This window comes from Rhinolophus ferrumequinum, chromosome 5 (assembly GCF_004115265.2).
Source record: "Rhinolophus ferrumequinum isolate MPI-CBG mRhiFer1 chromosome 5, mRhiFer1_v1.p, whole genome shotgun sequence".
Taxonomy (NCBI): Eukaryota; Metazoa; Chordata; class Mammalia; order Chiroptera; family Rhinolophidae; genus Rhinolophus; species Rhinolophus ferrumequinum.
In genome coordinates, this window is record NC_046288.1 from 46,076,111 (window position 1) to 46,098,376 (window position 22,266).

The window sequence follows — 22,266 nt, forward strand, 5'->3', positions numbered from 1 at the left end:
TGATCTCCAAAGTTCTTGGAACGTGGTTGAAAGTTGATAAATATGTGTTAAAGAATAAGTATATACATAGAATGTGCTAAAGTTCTGATGTGACTTAAAAATCATTGGAAGAGGTTATATCAGGACAAATTGGTCAATATAAATAAGTCAGGAAAAATATCACAGGGAACTAGTATATTCACAAAGGATGGCACTATCCAAGTATTTCACTGAGTTCAGTAACAAGTAATCAATTTTAAGACTCTTTATAGATTTTATTTGTAATCTAATTTTACTTAGGAAAAGAAGACTCGAACTGATTAATTTCAGACATGAAAAAGATAGGGAACATGAACATCATTTAATTTAAATTTATACATTTATACAGAGAATTTCATTTCCATAACTGCTGAATGACCAAAAAGGTTGAAAGTGTTGGTAATTGCAGTTTAAGGAGGAAGGAAGGACAGGAGAAAGGGAAGAAGGAGGGCAGAAGGAAGGAATGGAGAGAGAGAGGGAAGGAAGAAAGGAGTTCTTTCAGCAATTAGTGCAGGCTCCAAACATCTTTGATAGTGTTAACATCTCAAACAGCTGGAATCACAAAACCAGCAGCTGTTCAATATACTCTACATGTTTGTAGGTGCGTCTGTACATGCATACATAACATAAATAACTCACAGAGCTTGAAATAATAGTATGACATAAATATGCCATTGAGAAGTCCTGAGCTTGGACTTTATAATAAAAACGTGGTAGATACCCACAAACATATACGTACTGTGATCTTCCAAATTCAGTTTTGCACTATATTTAATGAACTAAAGCATGCATTATATGGAACTAAAGCTCTAAATAATGTAGTTTTCTAACAATCAAAGCATGGAATTCTTGTAGCAAAACGTAGATTGCTTCACTAAGCTTTGTTCCTGTTCTTGCTGTAGTTCTTTATTTTCTCAAATCTATCTTCTCCTGTCATGAGTTATAGTCTCTTTTTTTTTATACTAATCTTTATAGGGCTCTATGAAGGGTCAATGTCCACAGCAAATCAACTTGTGTCTTCTCTCCTTCAACTAATATTTTATATTGGTAAAATGAGGCAAAATAGGCATCAAATATAGCCCTGATAAGTTGCCTTGAAGAACTATTATTCTATGCTCCCAACCAAGGTTGTGTTTTGAGTTAACTAGTCCCAATCCATTTTCTGTTTGTGAGCTCTTCCTTTTTCTTTAGTGGGACTACCTATTTTTACCAAACTTGACAATAGACAGTCTCCAATTGAGCTTTCCCCTGTGGAGAGCTCTATCTGTATTCTTTGCCATGTACCTTCTTAAGGTTATGAATATCATTTGCTGGCTATGGTGAAAAGGATTTTAGATAATGAATTGGAGATACGAATGCATTATTATTATTATTATTATTATTATTATTATTATTATTATTATTATTATCATTATCATTATTATCATTATTTTAAGAGTTAAGTACTATAAAAGATGCATGTCTGTCAATTCTGGGCTACTCCTCTCCCAATCTCTTCCTGTGAGAAACTTAATATAATGATTTTGGCACTCTTTCGTATTGAGCATCAGAATCTTTCTCAAAATGATATTCCAGGATGCCAACTTACCAACAGTCATGGTTGGCATAGCAGTGAAAAGCGATTTTGCATCCCTAGACTACATGATCTCAAAATCGCCTTTCAGATCTAACATCATATGGTTTTCTGATTGCAATTTTTGATGATTTCTATTTTGATTTTAGGGAAAACTTTAGTTATTCTTGCTAATAAAGGTAGCAGGATGGAAAATACCAAAGAGTAGATCATCTAAATATAACACATTGCTTATATAATAGTAATTTTTTCTAGTATTTGCTTAGTTTGTGTTCTTAGTAACAGAGGTTAATAGGAAGTAACATAGTTAATTGGAAGAAGTTATAGATTATATGCTATAGCAAATTTATCTGCTAAATAATGATGAATATATGATTTTTCAGAGTTTCTTTCTAATCGTAAATTAAAATACACAATTTTCATGTAATTTTTATATGTGACAGAATATAATACTAAAATTGAATTTTTTCTTCTCAAACTTCTACATTTATAACTTTATAACTTTTGTGGTAGATTTACATAAAATATATGTTATTTAATCATTTTAATTAGTGTAATCTAAAGACAGAATTCAACTGTGTGAACTTTAAGGCACTCTACTTATTTAAATTTTAAATGCTAAATACCCCAAGCTTTTAATCAAAATCTTTTTTTAAAAAGTGAATTTCTATTTGCCTATATAAATCAGTAATATTATTTACTACAATAATGAAACAAAATTTTGACCACTGTTTTTGCTTAGATTCTTTGAAAGTATGACTATATATTCATGTTGCTTTGTATAGGTGTTGAGCTCATGAATATGAGTAAGTTCTATGTTTTTTACTGAAACTTCAAACTCAATCTGTTATGGTCTAAGAGTATTCATCTCAGATGCTATCTTTTGCATTTATTTGAAACAACATAACCTCTCTCATCCTTGAAAATTACATTCCTAATAATTATTAATTTATTTTGTATGTATTCGTTGGCTTAACATTAATCATAATAAATTCATTTGATGTTTATATGCATATAATTAGTATAGTACTTCTAAACTTATCCTTTGTCAGCATTCATTAAGTGGCCAATTAATTACATGTAGGTACTTATTACCTAAGTTTTCCTTTGGATTTTCAAGAACTGGGTAAAACAATCCATAGTAAAGTCTGAATACGAAGAATGTATACCTAGAATGTGTAAAATGTAGAATAAAGACTGGGCCAATAATAATACCTAACCTTCTGAAATGTAATTTATTTTGCCTTGATTCCTTCTGAATTTACTTTTTGTTTTATTTTTTTAACATCTTGCCTTTAAAGACTGTCATTCTGAGATATTACTTCTTAACTCTTTTTTTGCTATATATGTGCTGTGTCTTTGTATTTACTTATAATTTATATTTGAGCTAGTTTTAAATATGTTTGAAGTATGTTTTGAAGTAAATATATACAGAATAGTTAAAATTAAAACAGAGATTATAAATCATATAGTAGAAATTAGAAATAATTTAGCCAGACAAGAGAATGAGATAGTTGCTGGAATTTAGTATTTGATTTGACCATGAGTTTTCTGACTTGTCACAGAAAAGAACAAAAACATTTTCATTTCTCCAGTTTAGTCAAAGAGACACAGTATTATCAAAGTGTTAGATACCAGCTGGCTCTGTTTTCTGTTACCCGAAATGCCTTACGTAAACCATTCATTCATCAGTCCACATATTCTCCTTTTTGAAAACCCTGTACTCAGTAAGGGATTATCTTTTCTCTGATTTATACATTGATACTTCTAAAATAGATTGTTATCACTAATTGAATGCCTATAATGAGAGGCAAATAACAGACACTGAATTATTTCCAATCCTCGCAATAATCCTGCAAGATCATATTATATTACCCTCTTTATAGATGATGAAACTGAGACCAAGAGAAGCTAAATAATTTGCACAAGGTCAAATAGCTAAAAGGGCAGAATTTTTAAACTGAATTCCAGTAGCACTTTGTAATTTGAGGATCTCCTCAGATAGAATGTTCCTTTAAAAATTTTTTCTCATAGTTGTATTATATCTCCATAAGCTTTATTTACTGCTCCTCAAAAAAGAGAAAATATATAAAACCCATCGACATTTGATCATTACTGTGCTTTCTTGCAGCCTGCGAACTTATGAATCAAGGCATCTTGGCCCTGGTCAGCTCCATTGGCTGCACATCTGCGGGATCCCTCCAGTCTTTGGCAGATGCTATGCATATCCCCCACCTCTTCATTCAGCGTGCAACAGCTGGGACCCCAAGGAGTGGCTGTGGACTCACCCGGAGCAACAGAAATGATGACTACACGCTCTCTGTTCGCCCACCTGTCTACTTAAATGACGTTATCCTGAGAGTGATCACAGAGTATGCCTGGCAGAAATTCATTATATTCTATGATAGTGAATATGGTAAGTGTTGGTGATTTAAGTGAGTTTTGTAAGCTGATATTTACAGGCAAGCAATGTCATTAAATCCTGAAAGGCTTCAAGGAGGTTACTCATTGTTGTTTGTGGTTTCCTTATCCTGTCATATTCTTCTTATAAATCTAGCAACAACAACAAAAATTTTAGGGTAAAATTCAATCCCTTTGAAGTCAAATTTAAAAATAAATATCTGTACCTAATGCTTAGTCTATAAGTGTTTCTAAAGGGAATCTGACTCCAATATACCTTGATTTTTTTGTCCACTTGTATACATTTTTGGCACCCCCCAGTATATTTTGAAACGTGTTTCCTTATAAATTTACCTTAAGAACAAATCTGAGAAAATAATTTCCATGCGGTACAGATGTGTCTAGTTTTTACATTTTTGTTAAAAACAAAACAAAAAATAAGAACATTTCACCCTTTGTAGTACCACTTATTTTTCTTAGCAAATAAATAAATAAGCATTTTAAAAACAATAATTTTCTTGTCACAGTCTACCCAGCATTGTGAACAATATTGGAAAACGGTTACACAAGAGTGGGCAAAAAAGTGGCATCAATAGAACTGAGCACAAACAGGTTGGCAGAAATCTGGGAAGCAACAAATAAGAGCCCCTGTGGACTCCCAGCAAGGGAGAGCAAATGGTAGTTACATTTAGCCCTAAATATTTAAAGGTCGCATGGGGCTTTGGCAGCCAGAGTCACATTAAACTTGATGGGTAGATTCAGCCAAAAGCCTGTGGCTCTCTAGAAGTACACTCTTTTGTCTCCAGGACGGAAATCCTTATTTTTGTTGCTTAATTCATATTACTTAGGGGTCACAGAACAAAGATCAAGAAACTGAAATGAATGTAATAAGCAAAAAGAAAATTAAAAATAATTGGCTCATCAGTAAAAGTAAGGATTGAACACAGATCTGGAATTCACTGATAGGATTATTGAGTGAGTGAACTCTTCCAATGGAATCAACATGCTGAGTATAGCTTTGTCAGTTTTCTACCAGTCAGATTTTTATAACCTTAAATGGTTTTTCCAGTCAGGTTTTTCTTCCAGTCATTTTTTTTATAACCTTAAATGGCATTCTTATGACTTCTGCTGAAACATAACTTGAAATAATGAATTTTTAAATCTTAAATTTTTCTGGAAGGGGAAAAAAAAAACACCTTTTTGCCAGTCCTATCAAATTAGTCCTGTAAAATAAAGAACAGAAAAGTTATTTGGGATGAAGTCATTTTCCTACTAAAATGAGAATTTTACATTTTAATATAAATGTCCATGAAGAAAGAAATTCCTTTATCTTATTTCAAAGTTCTACATAGATTACAGTTAGGAAATTGTAATATGAGAAGATGTTTTTATCATTGATGAGGCAAACATTTTTGAAAATGTACTATAAATTCATAGTCATATAAAATCATTTACATTCATTTGAAATTTCTCATTCTCTTTTCTTCTATTTTCCTTTTAGTAAATAAGGTGCTATAATCATGGTATATTACTGGGTCCTCTGTTAGAATCAGGGTTTGTTTTAGGAATAATAAAAATCATTCTTTTATTCTGCTGAGAAACTTGCTTTGACTTATTATTTAATTTAGTAATTCATGAAAAATTACCTTTTTGTGTCATTAAAATTATTTCCAGTAATACTTTTGTGTAATAAAAGAAAATGTCCTTTTTATACTTACAATAAATCTTGCTAGTAAAGAGCTGGGCTAGAGTCCAAAATAAACATCAAGCTATACAAATACCTGGTACCTTGAAGAAGCCTACATGTATTTACATATCTATTCATCAATATCATCATTTTAAGTTCAAATATTGGAATTGTACTTGACTTTTATCTTAGTTATCAGGAATCACTTTCATTAAGGAATGAATTAAGCATCATCTATGGATGGAATCAGGCAGCCTGCTAGAGCCAAATGTTATTGAAGATGTATTTTGCTTACAAAAATATACTTAAAAAACAAAGGTTAAGCTTCTATATCCAGTTAATTAGAGCAACACTTTTTTCAAAAGCAGTCAATTATGATGTAGGGCACCATATCAATGTCTACTTTAAATTCCCTAACAAAGAAGATTCAAGTCTTTGATTCTAAATAAATGGAAGAAAAGAGGGGAAAAAAATGTGGAAACCTTACTTGAATAGATTGATTCAAAACGTTTTTTACAAGGCTTGAAAAGAATTTAGGAAGTGTTGAGCTTTTAAAAATATGTTATTCAGGAAATATTCATTGCTCACTTGCTTAGTGCAATGCAAAATATGAGATAAAAAAGTTTATGGGATGTAGTCTTCGCCTTTAAGAAGCTTACAATTAACAAAAGTGAGCAAATATTTATATGACTCTCTTAATAAAGAAAATAATGTGTCATGAATGATGCAAACTGAATGCTAGTGGTTTATAAAGGAATGTTTAATTTCAACAGCACTGGTCAAAGGTAGCTTTATGGGTAGACTTTGATCTTGACTATTGTCTCTCAAAATCCTACCTACCTTTCACAATGTATAGGAGATGGCTGCAGCAACAGAGAGAAAGTATGAACAAGTGTTGCAGCAATAACAATATTGAAAATAATATCAGAGCATTTTTTATTTACCAGGACCTAGAACAAGTATTTTACATAATACCCTTTAATCTCCTCAACAGCTTGGATGAAGTAATATTAGTATCATGATTTCACAACTAGAAAACAGAAGCAACTGATGGGTAACTTGTTTACAAAACATAGCTAAGGAGTGTCAAACCTGAGAAGTAATGTCTGACCAGAGCCTGTAATCCTAAGCATGTACAATGAGTATAAAAATGTCCTAGCGAACCATCATCCAAGATTATAATAACAAGGGCTTACCTTATAGAGAACATTTATTACATCATTCTCTGTTCTAAGTGCCTTACATGGATTATCTCATTTAATCCTCCCAATAGCCCTCTGGCGTAGATGATAATGTTATGATGATGATGATGATGATGATGATGATGATTTTTACAAATGAAAGAAACTAAAGTAGTAAGAGGTTAGGTAACTCAAAAGTAAGTCAAGAAGCCTGAATTCAAACACTGATAGTCTCCTCTATAGTTCTTACTTTCAACACTAGAGTACTCCTATGCTATAGAAATAAGAATGAGATTAATTTCTGATAAACTGTAATTTTTTTTTTAAAAATATATAAATGAAATATCTTTATTAAAAAGAGACAATGGCTTCAAGCCTGCAAATCTTCCACCTATCAACATCAATCAAGGAAAAAATACTGCATGTCAGTCAGAAGGTTGGTTATCCTTGGAGGCATGAAAACAGGACAATCACTGAGCCAAAGTGGTCTGACCCGTCAGCAGGATAACCCTTGACTACACAATAACCATTTTCCCTTTTAAATCTGCTAGCAAAATGCCAAACTTATTTGATAGAGCATTATTTCCAGTTGAAAAATGACATTCTCCAGGAGCTCGTAGAGCTGGGGGTTGTGATATAATATTGTCAAGAACTGTGAAGGGGCTGAGATTTTACCCTACTTGTAAACTAATAAGTTAGCTTGCATCAATTGTATAGATAATGGCAGAAAAGATTACTCTCCTGGAATAGAGAGAACTTTAATAGTCATGGCACAGCAAGCAGCGTGAGCCTCATATTACTGTTGGTTCCTCTTGCATGGTCCCACAGGCTATATGAAGACACTAAGTGAATGCTGTACATGCAATGGGCTTGCATGACAACCAAGGAACCCTGGCTTAGGCAGCCTGTATCTTTTATAATGGGCTTCTAGTAAAGCTGCTTGACATGTGTAAATAACTCTCCACTAAGGAGAGCTTCTGCTTGCAAAATGTGCAGTAGTAACATGAGAATCCTATGGAGAGTCATCTCCATATTTGTTTCTGCAATATTGTTGGCTTCTAGCAAATTCCCTTATGAATATGCCAGTCCTCAGACCACTCCTTGTTAATATGACTGACAAAGATCGGGATCAAATCTATTCAATTTGTCTTCTCTGCATTTATTTACGGATACTTTAAAGAGACGCTAATGAGCAGGATTGATCTCAATCATTCCCACCAGGTCCTGGATGCAGTTTGATGAACAAATCCCATGAACCATCAAGACACTACTATAACAAATCAGGGAGCTTTCGCCTTCAATTTCTGCATAAAGCTTTCTGCTTGACCTGGGGCATTGCTCCAGGTACCATAGGATTTATTTTATAATTTCAAAGACTCTACCTCTTAAGGAGAAAGTCTGTCATCTATAATCACCTTGGCCAGTGAGTTGAGGCTGACCTGAATTATTTGGCTGAAGTGGTGCCGTTGACAACTTCAGTGAAATTCATTGGGAAATTGCTAATCGGATGACTCTCATCATAGGGAAAACTACTTACAGGACACACATAAAAAAACAGGTCAGATAATGTTCCAGGCGGCTTCCTCAAATAAATGAATAGCCTCACTTTAGAGAAATCCCAATAGAGTACTATATTATCTGCTGCTGGTGTCTACTTAAACATGTAAAGATATCTTACAGCAAACCCTAATGTGCAACTCATGTGTCTTCAGGAGGAAGGTAACCTCCACTAAAGAAATATACTTCAGGAAATGCTTTTGATGTCCTTGGTCAGGAGGAAGAAGAGGGGAGGGAAGGGTTCCTTACAATTGCTGGGATGGACAGATATGAGTGGGGCTCCCAAAATGATTCCTCGCCAGCTTGTAGTCCCAAGAGTTCTCAATTCAAAAAGAATTAATCAGAAAAAGCAAACAATAATTTGGACTTCATCAAAATTAAAAATTTCTGTTCATTAACAATTAGGAAATAAATAAGCAAACTACAAATAGGGAATGAATTCCAGTACAGAGATCTGAAAAGTTTATATAAACACATAGGACATGTAAAGAGCTCAGAGAATTAAAAATAAACAAACAAAACAAAATTCTTACAAAGCAAAACTATGAGACCAACAAAAGTACTCAATTAAAAATGGGAAAAAGGGTTGTGCGTACAATTCATATAAGAAAATACATAAATGGCCCATAGACACAAGAAGTGCTCAACATTTTTAGTGCACAGGTAAATGCAAATTGAAAGGAGATACCAGTCTGTACCCACTAGATTGGCTTAAGGCCATTATTACATGTAGACAAGGTGACACAACCCGAATGCTCATACTTTGCTCGTTGGATATAAACACGTACAATCACTTTGGAAAGCTGTTTGGCAGTTTGTTACAAAACGATACACTTACCGCATGACTTACCCATTTCACTACCAGGTATTTTTTCAAGAAAAATGAGACTGTACATCAATACAAATTCACAAAAATTTTCATATAAGCCTTATTTATTATGCCCAAAACTGGAAACAACCTAAACGCTCATAATTTTAAAAACGGTTAAACAAAATGTGGTGTATCCACACAACAATACTATTCAGCAATAAGAAGGAATGAACCACTGATATATGCAACAACATTATTTTGAGTGAAAGAAGCCTGAAATAAAAAGAGTATATATATGATGTATTATTTGATTATATGAAGTCCAATAACGTGCAAAACTAATCTCAGTGATGCATACCAGAAACAGGTTGCATCTCTGGGTAGGGGGTGGATTGTCGAAAAAGGAAGGGCACAGATAACCTTCTGTGGTAATAGAAATATTTAATATCTTGTTTTGAGTAGTAGTTACAGTGGAATACAATAAATACTCTTTGAACTACACATGTAAGGCTTGTTGATTTTATTTTATATAAATCATATGTCAATAAAAATTGGAACACAGAACAACCCATCAGTAAAGTCAAAAAAAAGAAAAAAAGAAAAAAGGGCGGGGGGGATCAATTTGCCTATAAGAATTTTAAACTAAATAGTATAGTTGAATCATGACTATTGAGAGATTATGGAGTCATAGGCAATAGGTTAGAATTGAATATAGTGGACACCTAGAACCCAAATTTGATCGTAGATCAGAATGACTAGAAGAACTTTTTAATCATCATAATACCTGGGTCCCATCCCAGACCTCCAGAATCAGAATTTTTGCGAGGTAGTCACCAGCAATATACATATTTTAACATTCCCCAGGTGATTCTGATACAGCCAGCTTTGTTCCTCCATGAGGCATTTGGGAACAAGAAATTTCAGCAGCTTTCTTCTTCAGTGTCTTTGATTGGTAGAATTGTTTCCCCTGCCAGAATACTCAGAGGGAGAAAGAACTGGTAATATTTTGAAGGAGCCTATTTCACAATGGACAGTTTTAGTTGTTAGAAAGTTTTTCTTTAAATGAAAGTTAAAACACTTATATTGGCCAAAATATACATTTTCTGGGATAATATAAAATAAGTAATCCTTTTACTTATAATCATTTATCAGTAAGGAAAGAAAATGATTATATCCCTGAACACTCCTTAATTTTCTACTGCCTAAGTACCAAGAGCTCTTTCCCATTTCCAACATGATGGGCTTTTCAGATATTCTTCCTCTCCAAATGTCTTTATCCCTACCTATTCTACTTTTTTTTAATATCTCTGTATATGATCGGACACATTTACTAATTACATAATATGTCACATGGCATCTTATTGCCTTAGAGAGAAGTGAGACCTTCACATTTTTTAGCAAAATTAAAACATTTGTACCTTGTTGTGTTCATTTCATAATTTCTGTGTTAAAAAAAACATGTTAAATCTTTATTGCATCAGTCATTATATTTTGCTGCTCTTCTAATTTTGCATCGTTCTCAATTTACTTTGCTTTTAACCAAATCTCTGAGGGGAAGTTTGGTCAAGTAAGTGGAATATGATATCCAAGAAGGCTTATTAAAAGCAATTGGCAGTAGTCTAGTGAGGCTCACTATTAGAGAAGTCTAAGCAAAGAATTAGCTGAATGTACTAGTGAATGGCTAGATTCCAGAATCCAGGAAATAAAAACATAAAGAAACCAGAAAGCTATAGGAGTAAATGGTTCTTAAAATAGAATAAACACAAATAGATTGATTTAGTGGAAGACCTCTGTTCTGAGAGTATTTGTGACAGAAAAGTTGAATTTCAGGGCTGGAAGGACTGAAAGAACTGATTTACTAGAGTGACATAAGAAATAAGGTTGAAATGCTCTTCATCAAACGAACTACATGGGTTCCTTAATTTCCTTTGCCTGAAACAATATTGGTCCCACAGCATGATATTGGAATGGATCTATTGGTTGATCTATTAGATGGATGCAGTTATGGAGACTGAAGGGACAGTATGATGACAGGGATCTAAGCAGCTTGCTCTGGTAATGACATACAGATAAGAATGTAATGAATGTAGTAAGCTACCCTCTTACATATCCTCCTCTCTACTTCAAGTACTGGCTTCATTCTTAGGCAAGGTAGATGGCACTGGTGACTCAATGCATGTCCTTACAGATATATTGAAGAAAGACCCTTCCCATTCTTTGTCCTTATGGCAAATACCATCTATACAGATGTATATCTGCATATCAAATTTCAGGCCTTGTTCGGACCCTGTGCTAATCCCTGAACCAAATACTTTGGTCAGGGGTATGGTGTGCTCTCCATCGCCAGCCTGAATTACATGATAACCCTCTGAGTGAAGGTTAGACATATATGGACACATGTGTTTCCCTTTCCAATTTGAAGGAAACTTTACTCAGAAGAAAAACAATATTTAAATTAATTTATCTTAAATTTTAATTTAAAATTAAATGAAATTACATTGCATATTTAACGTTAAATATTTAAAATTATAAATGTCTGTTTTTATAATTCAAACTTTAAAATTGCTTTAGAAATATACACTTTTTAAGTTTATTTTGATTTTTTTTATTAGTTTCAGATGTACAAAGCAATGTAATAGACATTTACACCTGTCACAAAGTGACAACCCCAAGTTTAGTGTGAATTTGTTTCTGTTTGTTGTGGTTAGCTTAAACTTTTTTTTATGTTCTTAGCCTTACTGACATATTTCTTATAGTTATGTTACCTAGATCAACTTTTAGAATAACAACACAAGATATTCTTGTGTTTTTTTATATTTTCCCTAGAAAAAGACATTAGAAGAAAATTAAGGAAAAATATGGGACTTTTGACGGGTTAATAAAGTCTTGATAATGAAAATGTGCATTGCTGAGAAATGTGCAGCTTACAAACTGCTTTAATATGTCACATATTTTCTTTTATCAGACAACCCAGTAATTAGGTTAAATAATTTTCCTTTTCCTTTGATAAGGTGTGGTTAGTTGCTGCTTATCCTATGCTTCCATTGCTTTATTATTTTATTTGCATTAATCACATTAAAACATAATTACCTGCTCAAGTTGTCATCCCCTCCATTAAACTAGACTTTCCTCAAGGATAGCAACTGTGACTTCACTTTTATCACCAAATTGTGAGATATTTATCAAAAGACCTTATACGTATTAATATTATTCAATACCCTTAATCTTGCAAGTGACCAAAGCTCATTTCAAACTAAATAAGCACCATTTCTTTTTTCTTTTCGATAGACTTGTGTAGTTGGGAAGTCAAAGGAAGAGCCAGTTTTCTTCTGTTTCACTTCATTCTCTTTCTCTCTAGACCCACGGGCCAACTGCAGTCCGCAATCCATTGTTAATTGGCCCGCAGCAAATTCCAAAAATATATTTAGGTTACTTAAATAAACCAGGTGAGGCAATACGTACTTCACCTCGAGTGAGTGGCCCGGCTGTTTGTGCATTTTACTGCATATGGCCCTTGGTAAAAAATGTTGAAAAAAGTTTGGACACCCCTGCTAGACACTCTGGCTCCTGCATTCCCAAAACTGCATAATTACAACTCATGATACAAAAGAGGGATCATTTCTTTTTTATTATCCATATATCAAATTTCAATCCCTATTTGAGACCTGTGACTATCCTTGAACTAATTACTTAAGCCAAGGACAGGGAGAGCTCAAATTGACCATCCTGGGATACATGACCATCCAATAGTAGAATGTAGAACAGAGTAGGGATAGAAGGACTGGGTCCAGGTTTGTTTCTTAAATGAAAAAGAGGTCGTGGTATCTGAAGAAAGGAGAAGAAATACTGAGAGGGTAAAAATAACAGACACCAACTATGAAACTGAATCCAAGTTCACAGGGCCATATGGATAGCAAAGTAAGGATCCAAAGCTGGTTTTCGGACATCGATGTAGTGTGTTTTTCCCCTAGATAAAACGTTGTTTCAAAAAAGAAAGATGCAATATTGATTAGTGGCTTTTCACATCAAATTACCCTGAAAACCAAAACAATGACTTTTGACTCCATACCTGCAAGGACAATTCCTGGATGCATTCTGTTCTGTGCCACCTAAATCCCCCTTCAAAACTGAAGCACTTATTCACCCAGCAGCTGAGTGTGCTGGCAGCTGCCTGCCCTCCCCCGGAATTGCCCTCAGCTGAGGAAAGCTACCAAACCGCAGTCCATGCAGCATTATAAAGGCCCTCCTTCCACCAGCCCTAACTTTGGATAATTCTGAAAGCCATCCCTCTTCAGAAGTCTGCGCAGCTCTCCCTCGGTGACTCTTGCTGGCTCTCTCCTTGTTGTGTAAGTGTTATTCCTGACAGCAGTCCCTAGGAAATTTCCTGTTCTGTCTGAATCTCAAAGTCTGCTTGCTTCCCTGGGAACCCAGTCTTTCACAGTTTAGTAGGTTTTTCTTGGGCCTAAAGGACAATTAGAGTGAGACTAAATAGTAACTGAATACAGGTAAAAGTTATTGGGGAAGGTACGTATAGGTTTATGTTTCTTACTATTGTTATTTAAAATGTTCCTCTATTGTTTTTTCACTAGATAGTCCTGTATTTACTTTTTCTAATTAAATTTGTTAGGGCAATATTGGCTAATAACATTATATAACCTTCAGGTGTACAGTTCCATCTTCAAAGCCAGCAATGTCGCCTTCCTCTGAAGTTTTCCAATAGTCAGTTCATTCTTCAGTCGTCAGATCTCCCTTTGACTCCCCTCTTCTGCTTCCCTCTTCCAATTTAAGAAGCCTGTGATTACACTAGACCAATCCAAATTACACGAGATCTCTCCCCATCCTAATGTCAGACGATTAAGAGCCTGTTGCCATCGGGAACATGGATTTCTCTTTGCCATATGACAACGTATTCGCAGATTCCAGGGATTAGGATTTGGGCACTTTTGGAAGGTCATTGCTCTGCCTACCACAGTTCCTTTACAGTTCCCAGGAAAAAAGTCTTTCTGATTTTTCCCCTAATTTTATGTTTAATAGCTCATTTAATGAGCCTTCTACCACTTGCTGTTATGTAATTATCTGGTCAGTAGAATTAGTTACCACTGGGAACTACTGAACTGAAACTACTATTTAACTTTCTGCTATCAGTAAATAGTACTTAGTCATACCCACAGGCCTGGAAGCTTCTTACGGTCAGGTGGTGTGTCTTGTCCTTTTATTTCTGTAATCTTTATTTTCATTTCCTGTTAACTAATACGCATACAGATGTTGTAGCTAAATAATTGTGTTGGTTGATTATGTTCATGAATTAACAACTCCAAAGGCCCACTCTCTTTTCATGACTTCACAGTGCAGCTAATAAACATCATGATTCAGATTCTTCTCATGTCAAACTTACTAATTGCCACATATCATGAGTGTTTGGTGGAGGTCAAACAAGCAAAGCTGTTATTATTTAACTCCTGCATTCCAAGAGTCTGAAACATAATGCTTGCTATGTGGGTAGCTAACCATCAGTAAATTTTAGGCAATTCTTTCCTATTGGTAGGGGGAGGTCACTCTTAACTAATCATGTACTATGATTTCTAATCATAGCAATACCATGTGTTAGACCCTACACTGGATTTTGTGCATGCACGCACACACATTAATCTAATCTTAGAAGACTTCTATGAAATAAATGTGTTTTTTTCAATTACAGATTAGAAAAATTTTCAAAAGTTTTACAACCTCATATATCTAGGCAATGATAACCAGAACTCCGGAATAAGGAAGCAGGAGGATACCAGAAATCGTAGCAATCATTTATCACATCACTTTTCTGGCCAAATAACCATGTATATATAATTTACCTTCTGTTCAAAAATAAAAGCTAAAAAATGTCAGACTGTTTTAAGTCAAGGTGACATCATTTACAATCTCAATCTGAATCATACGATCTTACCAGTCACTCTCAGACTTAGACTGCATTTCATTCTGCAAACGTAGCCTGTCATCCACTTAGACCCTCTACTGAAAATTTTCAGTAGATTAAAACTATATTTAGAATAAAATCAAAACCTCTTTCCATGTCTCAACAGAATCCACGACTTTGGTCCCCCCTCTCCTCACAGTTTCACCTACTCCGCTCTCCTCACTAACTGGGCTACACCTGCACTGGAAACCTCTAAGTACTTCAAACGCAAGCTCTCTGCTGCCTTGGGGCAGTTTTTCATGCTGTTGTCTTCACTTCTTATCTCTTTGCCTGGGTAGTGTCTTCAGTCCTTTAGATTAGTTTAAATACCAGTTTTCCAGGGACAATTTGCTTGAGTATAGATCTCCCTCTCTACCCTGTCATTATCTCCGAGAGCCCCCTTCTGTTTCCTACCAAGCAATTAGTGTTATTTGTATATATTAGTGTGTTCACTTGTTTATTATCTGTCTTAATTTGTAGAAAGATGTTCACTTTTCTACACATGTTTCTTGCACTCAGCATTGTGTTCCGTATTCGATAGGTGTTTTTTGGAACATTTTCCCCCTCAAAATTAAGATATGGAATTGCATGGGTAGATTATTTATGTGAACAGAACATTTCTTAGAACATAAATGATCTGGAACCTTGTACTCTGGTCACTCTGTTTTCTGCGCATCTTTATTTCACTGAATTTTGGGATCTGTTTGTCATATTTAGATTCACATTTGAAATGATTCAAACTAAAGAAACAACAACTTACATTCAAAATCAAAGATCTGCTGGACATGTATTTTAAAGGCATATTAGTTCTGGGATGGGATCCAGGCTCCTGTATTTTTAATAAGATTTATAAGTGATTTTGATTCACACCAAAGTTTGAGAATGACTGCTTCAATGTGTGTACGTAGTCCTGATACATGTCCACCTGTGTCTGCCAAGTTGCATTAGATCGAACACTTTATTTAATCCATGCCTGAGTATCTTATAATTTTACGTACTTTCTGACTTGCATATTTAATGCGTATCTAATACCTTTATTATTCTAGCTCTTTTATCTCTTGTTCTGCTCTAGATGAGGCTCTCTTCTTTTAAGCTGCTATGATGCTGACATCCTGGATTGATAATATAATTAGGGATAAGGAATATAGGGTAGAATTTATACAGTTATATATTCTGAAGAGTTTAAGGGTCGTCAGATAACAGAATATATAATAATTACAATAATTGTTTTAAAACAAAACTAATTATAAGAAGAAAGCAAAGTTTTATCTATTAATTTGTAAACTTGCAAACATCAACTTTTGTTATGAGCAAATGTCAGTTTCCAAATTTGTGGCTGATTGTTTTCTTGTTTATGGGTCTATATATTGCTTTTAATTGTTAATATCTTAAAAAATACATGAACTAATTATTGTCCTCGAGAGACAAATTTTACGTGCCTGCATTCAAGCACAATAAGGAATGTGGAGATACAGTCCATTCATAATAAGCAACACACAATCCCATTTACTGCTTATCCTTCACCAGTTTTTTTTTTTCTTCTTTAAACATTTTATATAATGGACATATACAGAAAAAATGTATAATTTATTAATAAAGCAAATCTGCTATATTAAGATTATGTTTTTCCAGGTACATCTTCCAATTATATTTATAAATGTTCAAATCCCTTCTATAAACAGCAATGTGGTACTTGGAAGAAATATTTGTATTATGTTGGTGCACAAGTAATTGTGGTTTTTGCAATTATTTTTAACCTTTTAAACCATAATTACCTTTGCACCAACCTAGTAACAATTCAGACACTTATTGTTACTTAAATATACATCAAGGTACAAATTTGTAAACACTTTAGTTAGACCGGATTTTACCCGCCTTATTTAAATGTGAAATGGCCACAATTTTTATTTGATAATCTTTCAGAAATTGTTTATTTTGGAATGGGTGTGTGATATTTTATTAAAATTTGTATTACACGCAAAGTACATTTCCCATACTCCCGAAAAGAAAACTCTCCTACCAAGTTTGCCAGACTTGAGCTAAGGATATAGTATTTGTAAAGTAGACAAAACTATAGCTATTTTATTTGTGGTCTCAGTGACCTGAAACCCTTTGAAGATAACCTCTCAAAACCCTCTTAATGTAGCGTGTAAATGTCAAGTCTGGTGATATTGTTGCTTTATTTTAATAAATGTCAGTAATCTTGATTCAGATTCAACTTCCATTAATGATGTTCATGTTGTACTTGAGATTACTATCAGTTCTTTTATGCTGAGGAAACTAAGGAATGTATTTCCTTATCTAACATTTGCTTTAAGGAAGTGAGAATCCAGTCCTAAAAGTTTTCCATAGGTGTGATAATTTAGAACGCTCAGTTGAGAGAAAGCAATTTATTTTAATAACAATAATTCCTACATTTTTTACGTAACTGCATTAAATCGTACTAAACCTTAAACATATTTGAGAGTTCCACCGGCTATTCAATTAGTAGCTTTAGACAGCCTACGATATTGAATAATAAACTATTCTGATATAAGTGAAATATCTTTTATCTCCCTTCTGTGCTCTAATTCACACTTTGATTGGCTTCTGATGTCCTTAGATATCCGTGGAATACAGGAGTTTTTGGACAAAGTGTCTCAGCAGGGGATGGATGTTGCACTACAGAAGGTAGAGAACAACATCAATAAAATGATCACTACTCTCTTTGATACCATGCGAATAGAGGAATTGAATCGCTATCGAGACACTCTTAGGCGAGCCATCCTCGTTATGAATCCTGCCACAGCCAAATCCTTCATTACTGAGGTAAGTAAAGCTTGTCAAGGTGTGGGGTAAGTGTAAAAGTTAAATGTGTTGGAATAGATCCCACAGAAGAGTTGAAAATTAAGAGCAGTGAGACGGAATTAACCACACAACTCTCATTAGCACTAACGGAGGTAGCACAGTGAACTCCTGGCTTGTCGCATATACCCCTTATTGTCCAGTTGATTGCTAAGAACGTTTGCATTTATATATATACAGATACGTATATATATATACACGTATATATATATATATATATGTATATATATATATATATATATACATATATATATATGTATATGTATATACACGTATATATATATTTAGGCACATAGCCAGGCTGATTTAAAAAATCTTATGGGGTTTTAACAGTGCTGTTGACCCAAATGGATCTAACAAGTTCAAGAATGAATTTGAAAGTACACAGTTCCCTAACTAATCCTTAATCTTTTTATACAAGTTAAAATTTTACTTCGGAGAAAAGATTTACTTGAATCAGGCTATTGTTGGCTGTACATGATGACTTTTACAAAGACATATAGCAAATTTACTTCTGCTGTGTGAACTCTGCAATAAGACAAATAATTAAAACTGAAATTCTGCAAAGTGATGACCACTGCACATTTTATGATGTTGCATCCTCAGATTTTTAATTGCATGTGTTCATTTGGCAAGAAGCTCTGAAACTTTGTAAAAATACAACGAAGGGTGTAATGATTGGTGTAATGTCTCTACATTCTAAAATGTTTGCTATTGCCTTGCAAAGGATTATTGTCAAGTCGTTTTTGTCTTACTTCAAATTTTTAATTTTGCATAGTGCTAGAACTGGTCATAACATAACATGCTTTAGCATGGGTTTTATTATTAGTGTTTTTAATTTTGGTGACTTTTTTTGACTAGTCCTTTGTTTCCACTTCTCCATTATGCTTTCTTTAGCTCTCAAAGTACTTCTTTAAAGCCTCCAAATTAAGAATGTGTTAGAAGTTCTATGACACTCTATAAATAATTGGTATCAAGGAACTGAAGCAGAATATAAATCACTAAGAAGAATAAAACTTTTGGGAGAATATCAATAATACCAATTTTTTTTTAATTTTAATAAAGAACTTTGTTATGCATTTAAGGACAAATATAGAATTTTTACCTTCTCTAGTCTAGCAACTGACAAAGAGAGTCTCTTAGAACAAACTAGATTTTTCTGCAATAGAAAGAATATTTCCAATTTTACAGGAGTTGGTGCTTTCCTTTAAGAAACACAAACTCTGCTAGAAGATTGAAAGGAAATACACAAAGACATGTAATATAAATTGCAATCTTAAAATTATAATAAATGAGGTTGAAAATTCTGTGGTCATTTCTGGCTGAGGAGATCAGAGAAGCTTCGTTGAGAAAGCGCATTTCACCTTGACTTAGTGTCATGAGTAGAAATTCACAAAAGAGATGTGATATGTAACAGATAAATACAAGTCTGTGTCAGCTACTTTCTGGTCATGTAGTGTTGGCAAATTGCTTAAAATTGCAGAGCCTCCATTTTGTCATCAGTAAAATAGGAACAATATATTGATTTCAACATATTAAATTTGTAATGTAAATTAATGAGACATCCTGTAGTATGTCCTAAAAGGCCTTTTACTAAGGCAGGGCGGTGAGTATATAGAGGAGAGGAAACATAGGAAGAGCAGGTCGGGGAAGAAGGTAATGACACCTGTGTCGGACATGTTGCAAATGTGCCATTTAAATTACACATTATGTTATATTCAGTAAACATTTGAATAAATGATTTGAATGCTCAAGAGAGCTCAGGTCTTAAGAAAGATGAAACAGTAGGTCAAGTAAGGGAAAGGACAGAATTGAAGACCAGACACAGGCAAAGAAATTAGATCTAGTAAAGGAAACCAAGAAAAGCCTAAGATAGCTAGTAGGGAAAAGCAAACTAGAAAAAAGTAAAAAAGCTTCTACAAAGCAAAGGGGGATATATACCAACATGATATTCTTGAAAAATTGCCAAATAAAATAATGGATGAAATGTACCGGATTGAAAAATCTGCAATTCTAGTTATTTAGCAATAGCAAGCTCATTTGTGAGTGAAAAATGAGGATAGATTTCTGTGTTGAGTGGTGAGAGTGTGATGAGAAAAAATAAACAGTGAATATTGACCAAAAAGTTGGATTAAAATTGCCAGGCAGAGCTGGGGTAATAGAAAAGCCTGTAGATGAGAGATTGTTTGGCACTGAGATCCCTTTAAAACCTTGCATATGGAAGTAATCTCTGAAGGAGAACTTATAAAGAATATAGTAGAAAAAGCTATAAATGAAATCTCAGAGGAGCTCTACTATTATAATTTTGCAAAGTGTGAAAAACTATGCAGGCAATTGACAAAAGAGAGTCTAAAAAGTAGGGGGAGAACCCAGATAGTGGTATGTCATGGGTCCTAAATATCTAGAAAAAAGAGTAGCTATTGGAGTTAAACATTTCTAAGATGGAAACTCAAAAAAAAAAAAAAAAGATATTTGTATTGAGGAGCCGAATAATTTCTAAGAATGGCAGAAAATGGAGCAAGATTGAAAAGGTTCATGGAAGGAATTAATAGAAGTGAGCATGTTGACTACTAGTGAAGGTTGGTGATGAAAGTAAAAAATTATGGATAAAAATGTTGTTTTAAAAGTTGATAGATTTCAAAGAAAGGAAAATCTGTTTCATTTTTGGGATAGAAACTAAAGCCATTTTCCACAGGTCTTAGGAAAGCAACCAGTGCAAAAGGAGAGACTGTAGATCAGAGAAGGAATCATTGATGAGATAAGACCCCAGAATGTTAGACCCCATGAAGCTCTATCAGGGAAGTGCTACCTATGACCAGTAATGTAAAATTGCTGTTTCAAGGTAGATAAAATCAGTTCAGACTTTGCTAAAGGAATTTTTTGAACGATCTTTGTATTATTGATAATCAGTTTTAACCAATATAATCCTGATTTGTATTCTAACCATGGCCCCTTATCCTTGATTCTGAATTTTGATATTTATAATAATCTACTTCTTCCATCTTTGTTCCTAAACATAAAACATCTATGTTTGTGATTTTCCTGAGAGACGTCATCCCCTCCCTCTACCCAGCCACCATGTTTTCTCCCTACTCACTTGTCTTTCACAATCAGTTATATTTTTTTTGATTTTTTTTTTTTTTTGTCTCCAAACTGTAGACTGAGTTTATTCTACAGTCTCAGGCAGTGATGTAGGAATGACAGAAAGAATATGAACCCACTCACCTGCCCACCCTAAGCTGGCTACACTGTTCTCTGACCTCTGTAGTGGTCCCCATTCCTCCACTGGCCGTTTTCAGACTCCTCCCAGGCATTCTAGGAGCATTTCCCTACTTAATGCATATGTTCACCCCTTTAATTAGTACTAGAAGCCGTTCGTTCAAGAAGCAAACAGTATGGAATTCAAAAGCTGGTATCACCGAAAGTCTGTAGGCACAAAGAATACTTACTGATCACTTAGTTTAGTGGAGAAGACAGGCATGTAACTAATTAACAAAATGTGAAAGAAAAATGCTGTGATCATGATGAGTAAATGGTACTCTAGAATCTCGTAGGAGAACTGACAAATTCTGTAGGGAGCTAGGATTGAGTCAGGAAAAATTTCACAGAGAAATTGCTTTAGCAGAATCTTACAAAATAAATAAGAATTCATTAGGCAAACAATTCATTAGGCAAACAACAATTCAGTATGTGGGAAGGTGTGTGTGTGTGTGTGTGTGTGTGTGTGTGTGTGTGTGTGTGTGTGTTGGGGGGGCAAGAGTAAAAACAAATACAATTGAGGGTTTTATAATGAAAACTAGGAATCCCTAGGTCCTTCTCTTTCTACGTCCAGTTATTCTTCTCAGAAGGAATTACTTATTTTTAATTTGTAAAATTTAATTTGTATTGCTTTTGGAATACTTTATGCATTCACATGTTCAAGATTTGAAAGGTTTGAAAGGATAACCTTCTGCCACTGTTGCTCAAGCACCTGATTTTCTTTTCAAAAGGCAAACAATGTGTCTTTTGTGGAATGCCAGGTATATACATACACATGTACCAGGTGTGACAATTAAGTTTGCGAACTTTGTTGCAACAATGTTACTAATCTTTTTTGATATCAGAGGGATTATTCATTATGAATTTGTACCAACTGGACAAACAGTTAACCAATTTGCTATTTGGAAGTGCTGAAAAGCAAAATGAAAAAGTTAGACTACCTGAACTTTTCGCCAACAATTCATGGCTCTTATATCACAACAATGC

The 22,266-nt window shown here is 34.1% G+C and overlaps 1 protein-coding gene across 2 annotated transcripts in view; it reads left to right on the forward strand.

Annotated features, from left to right (window-relative positions):
* GRID2 (glutamate ionotropic receptor delta type subunit 2) overlaps window positions 1–22,266 on the forward strand; it is a 1,348,544-nt gene that overhangs the window by 700,996 nt on the left and 625,282 nt on the right. For both annotated transcript variants that reach the window (XM_033106341.1, XM_033106342.1), the window contains exons 3-4: window positions 3,723–4,007; window positions 17,780–17,985. In XM_033106341.1, coding sequence (XP_032962232.1) covers window positions 3,723–4,007; window positions 17,780–17,985 — 491 coding nt within the window. The remainder of the gene's footprint in view (window positions 1–3,722; window positions 4,008–17,779; window positions 17,986–22,266) is intronic.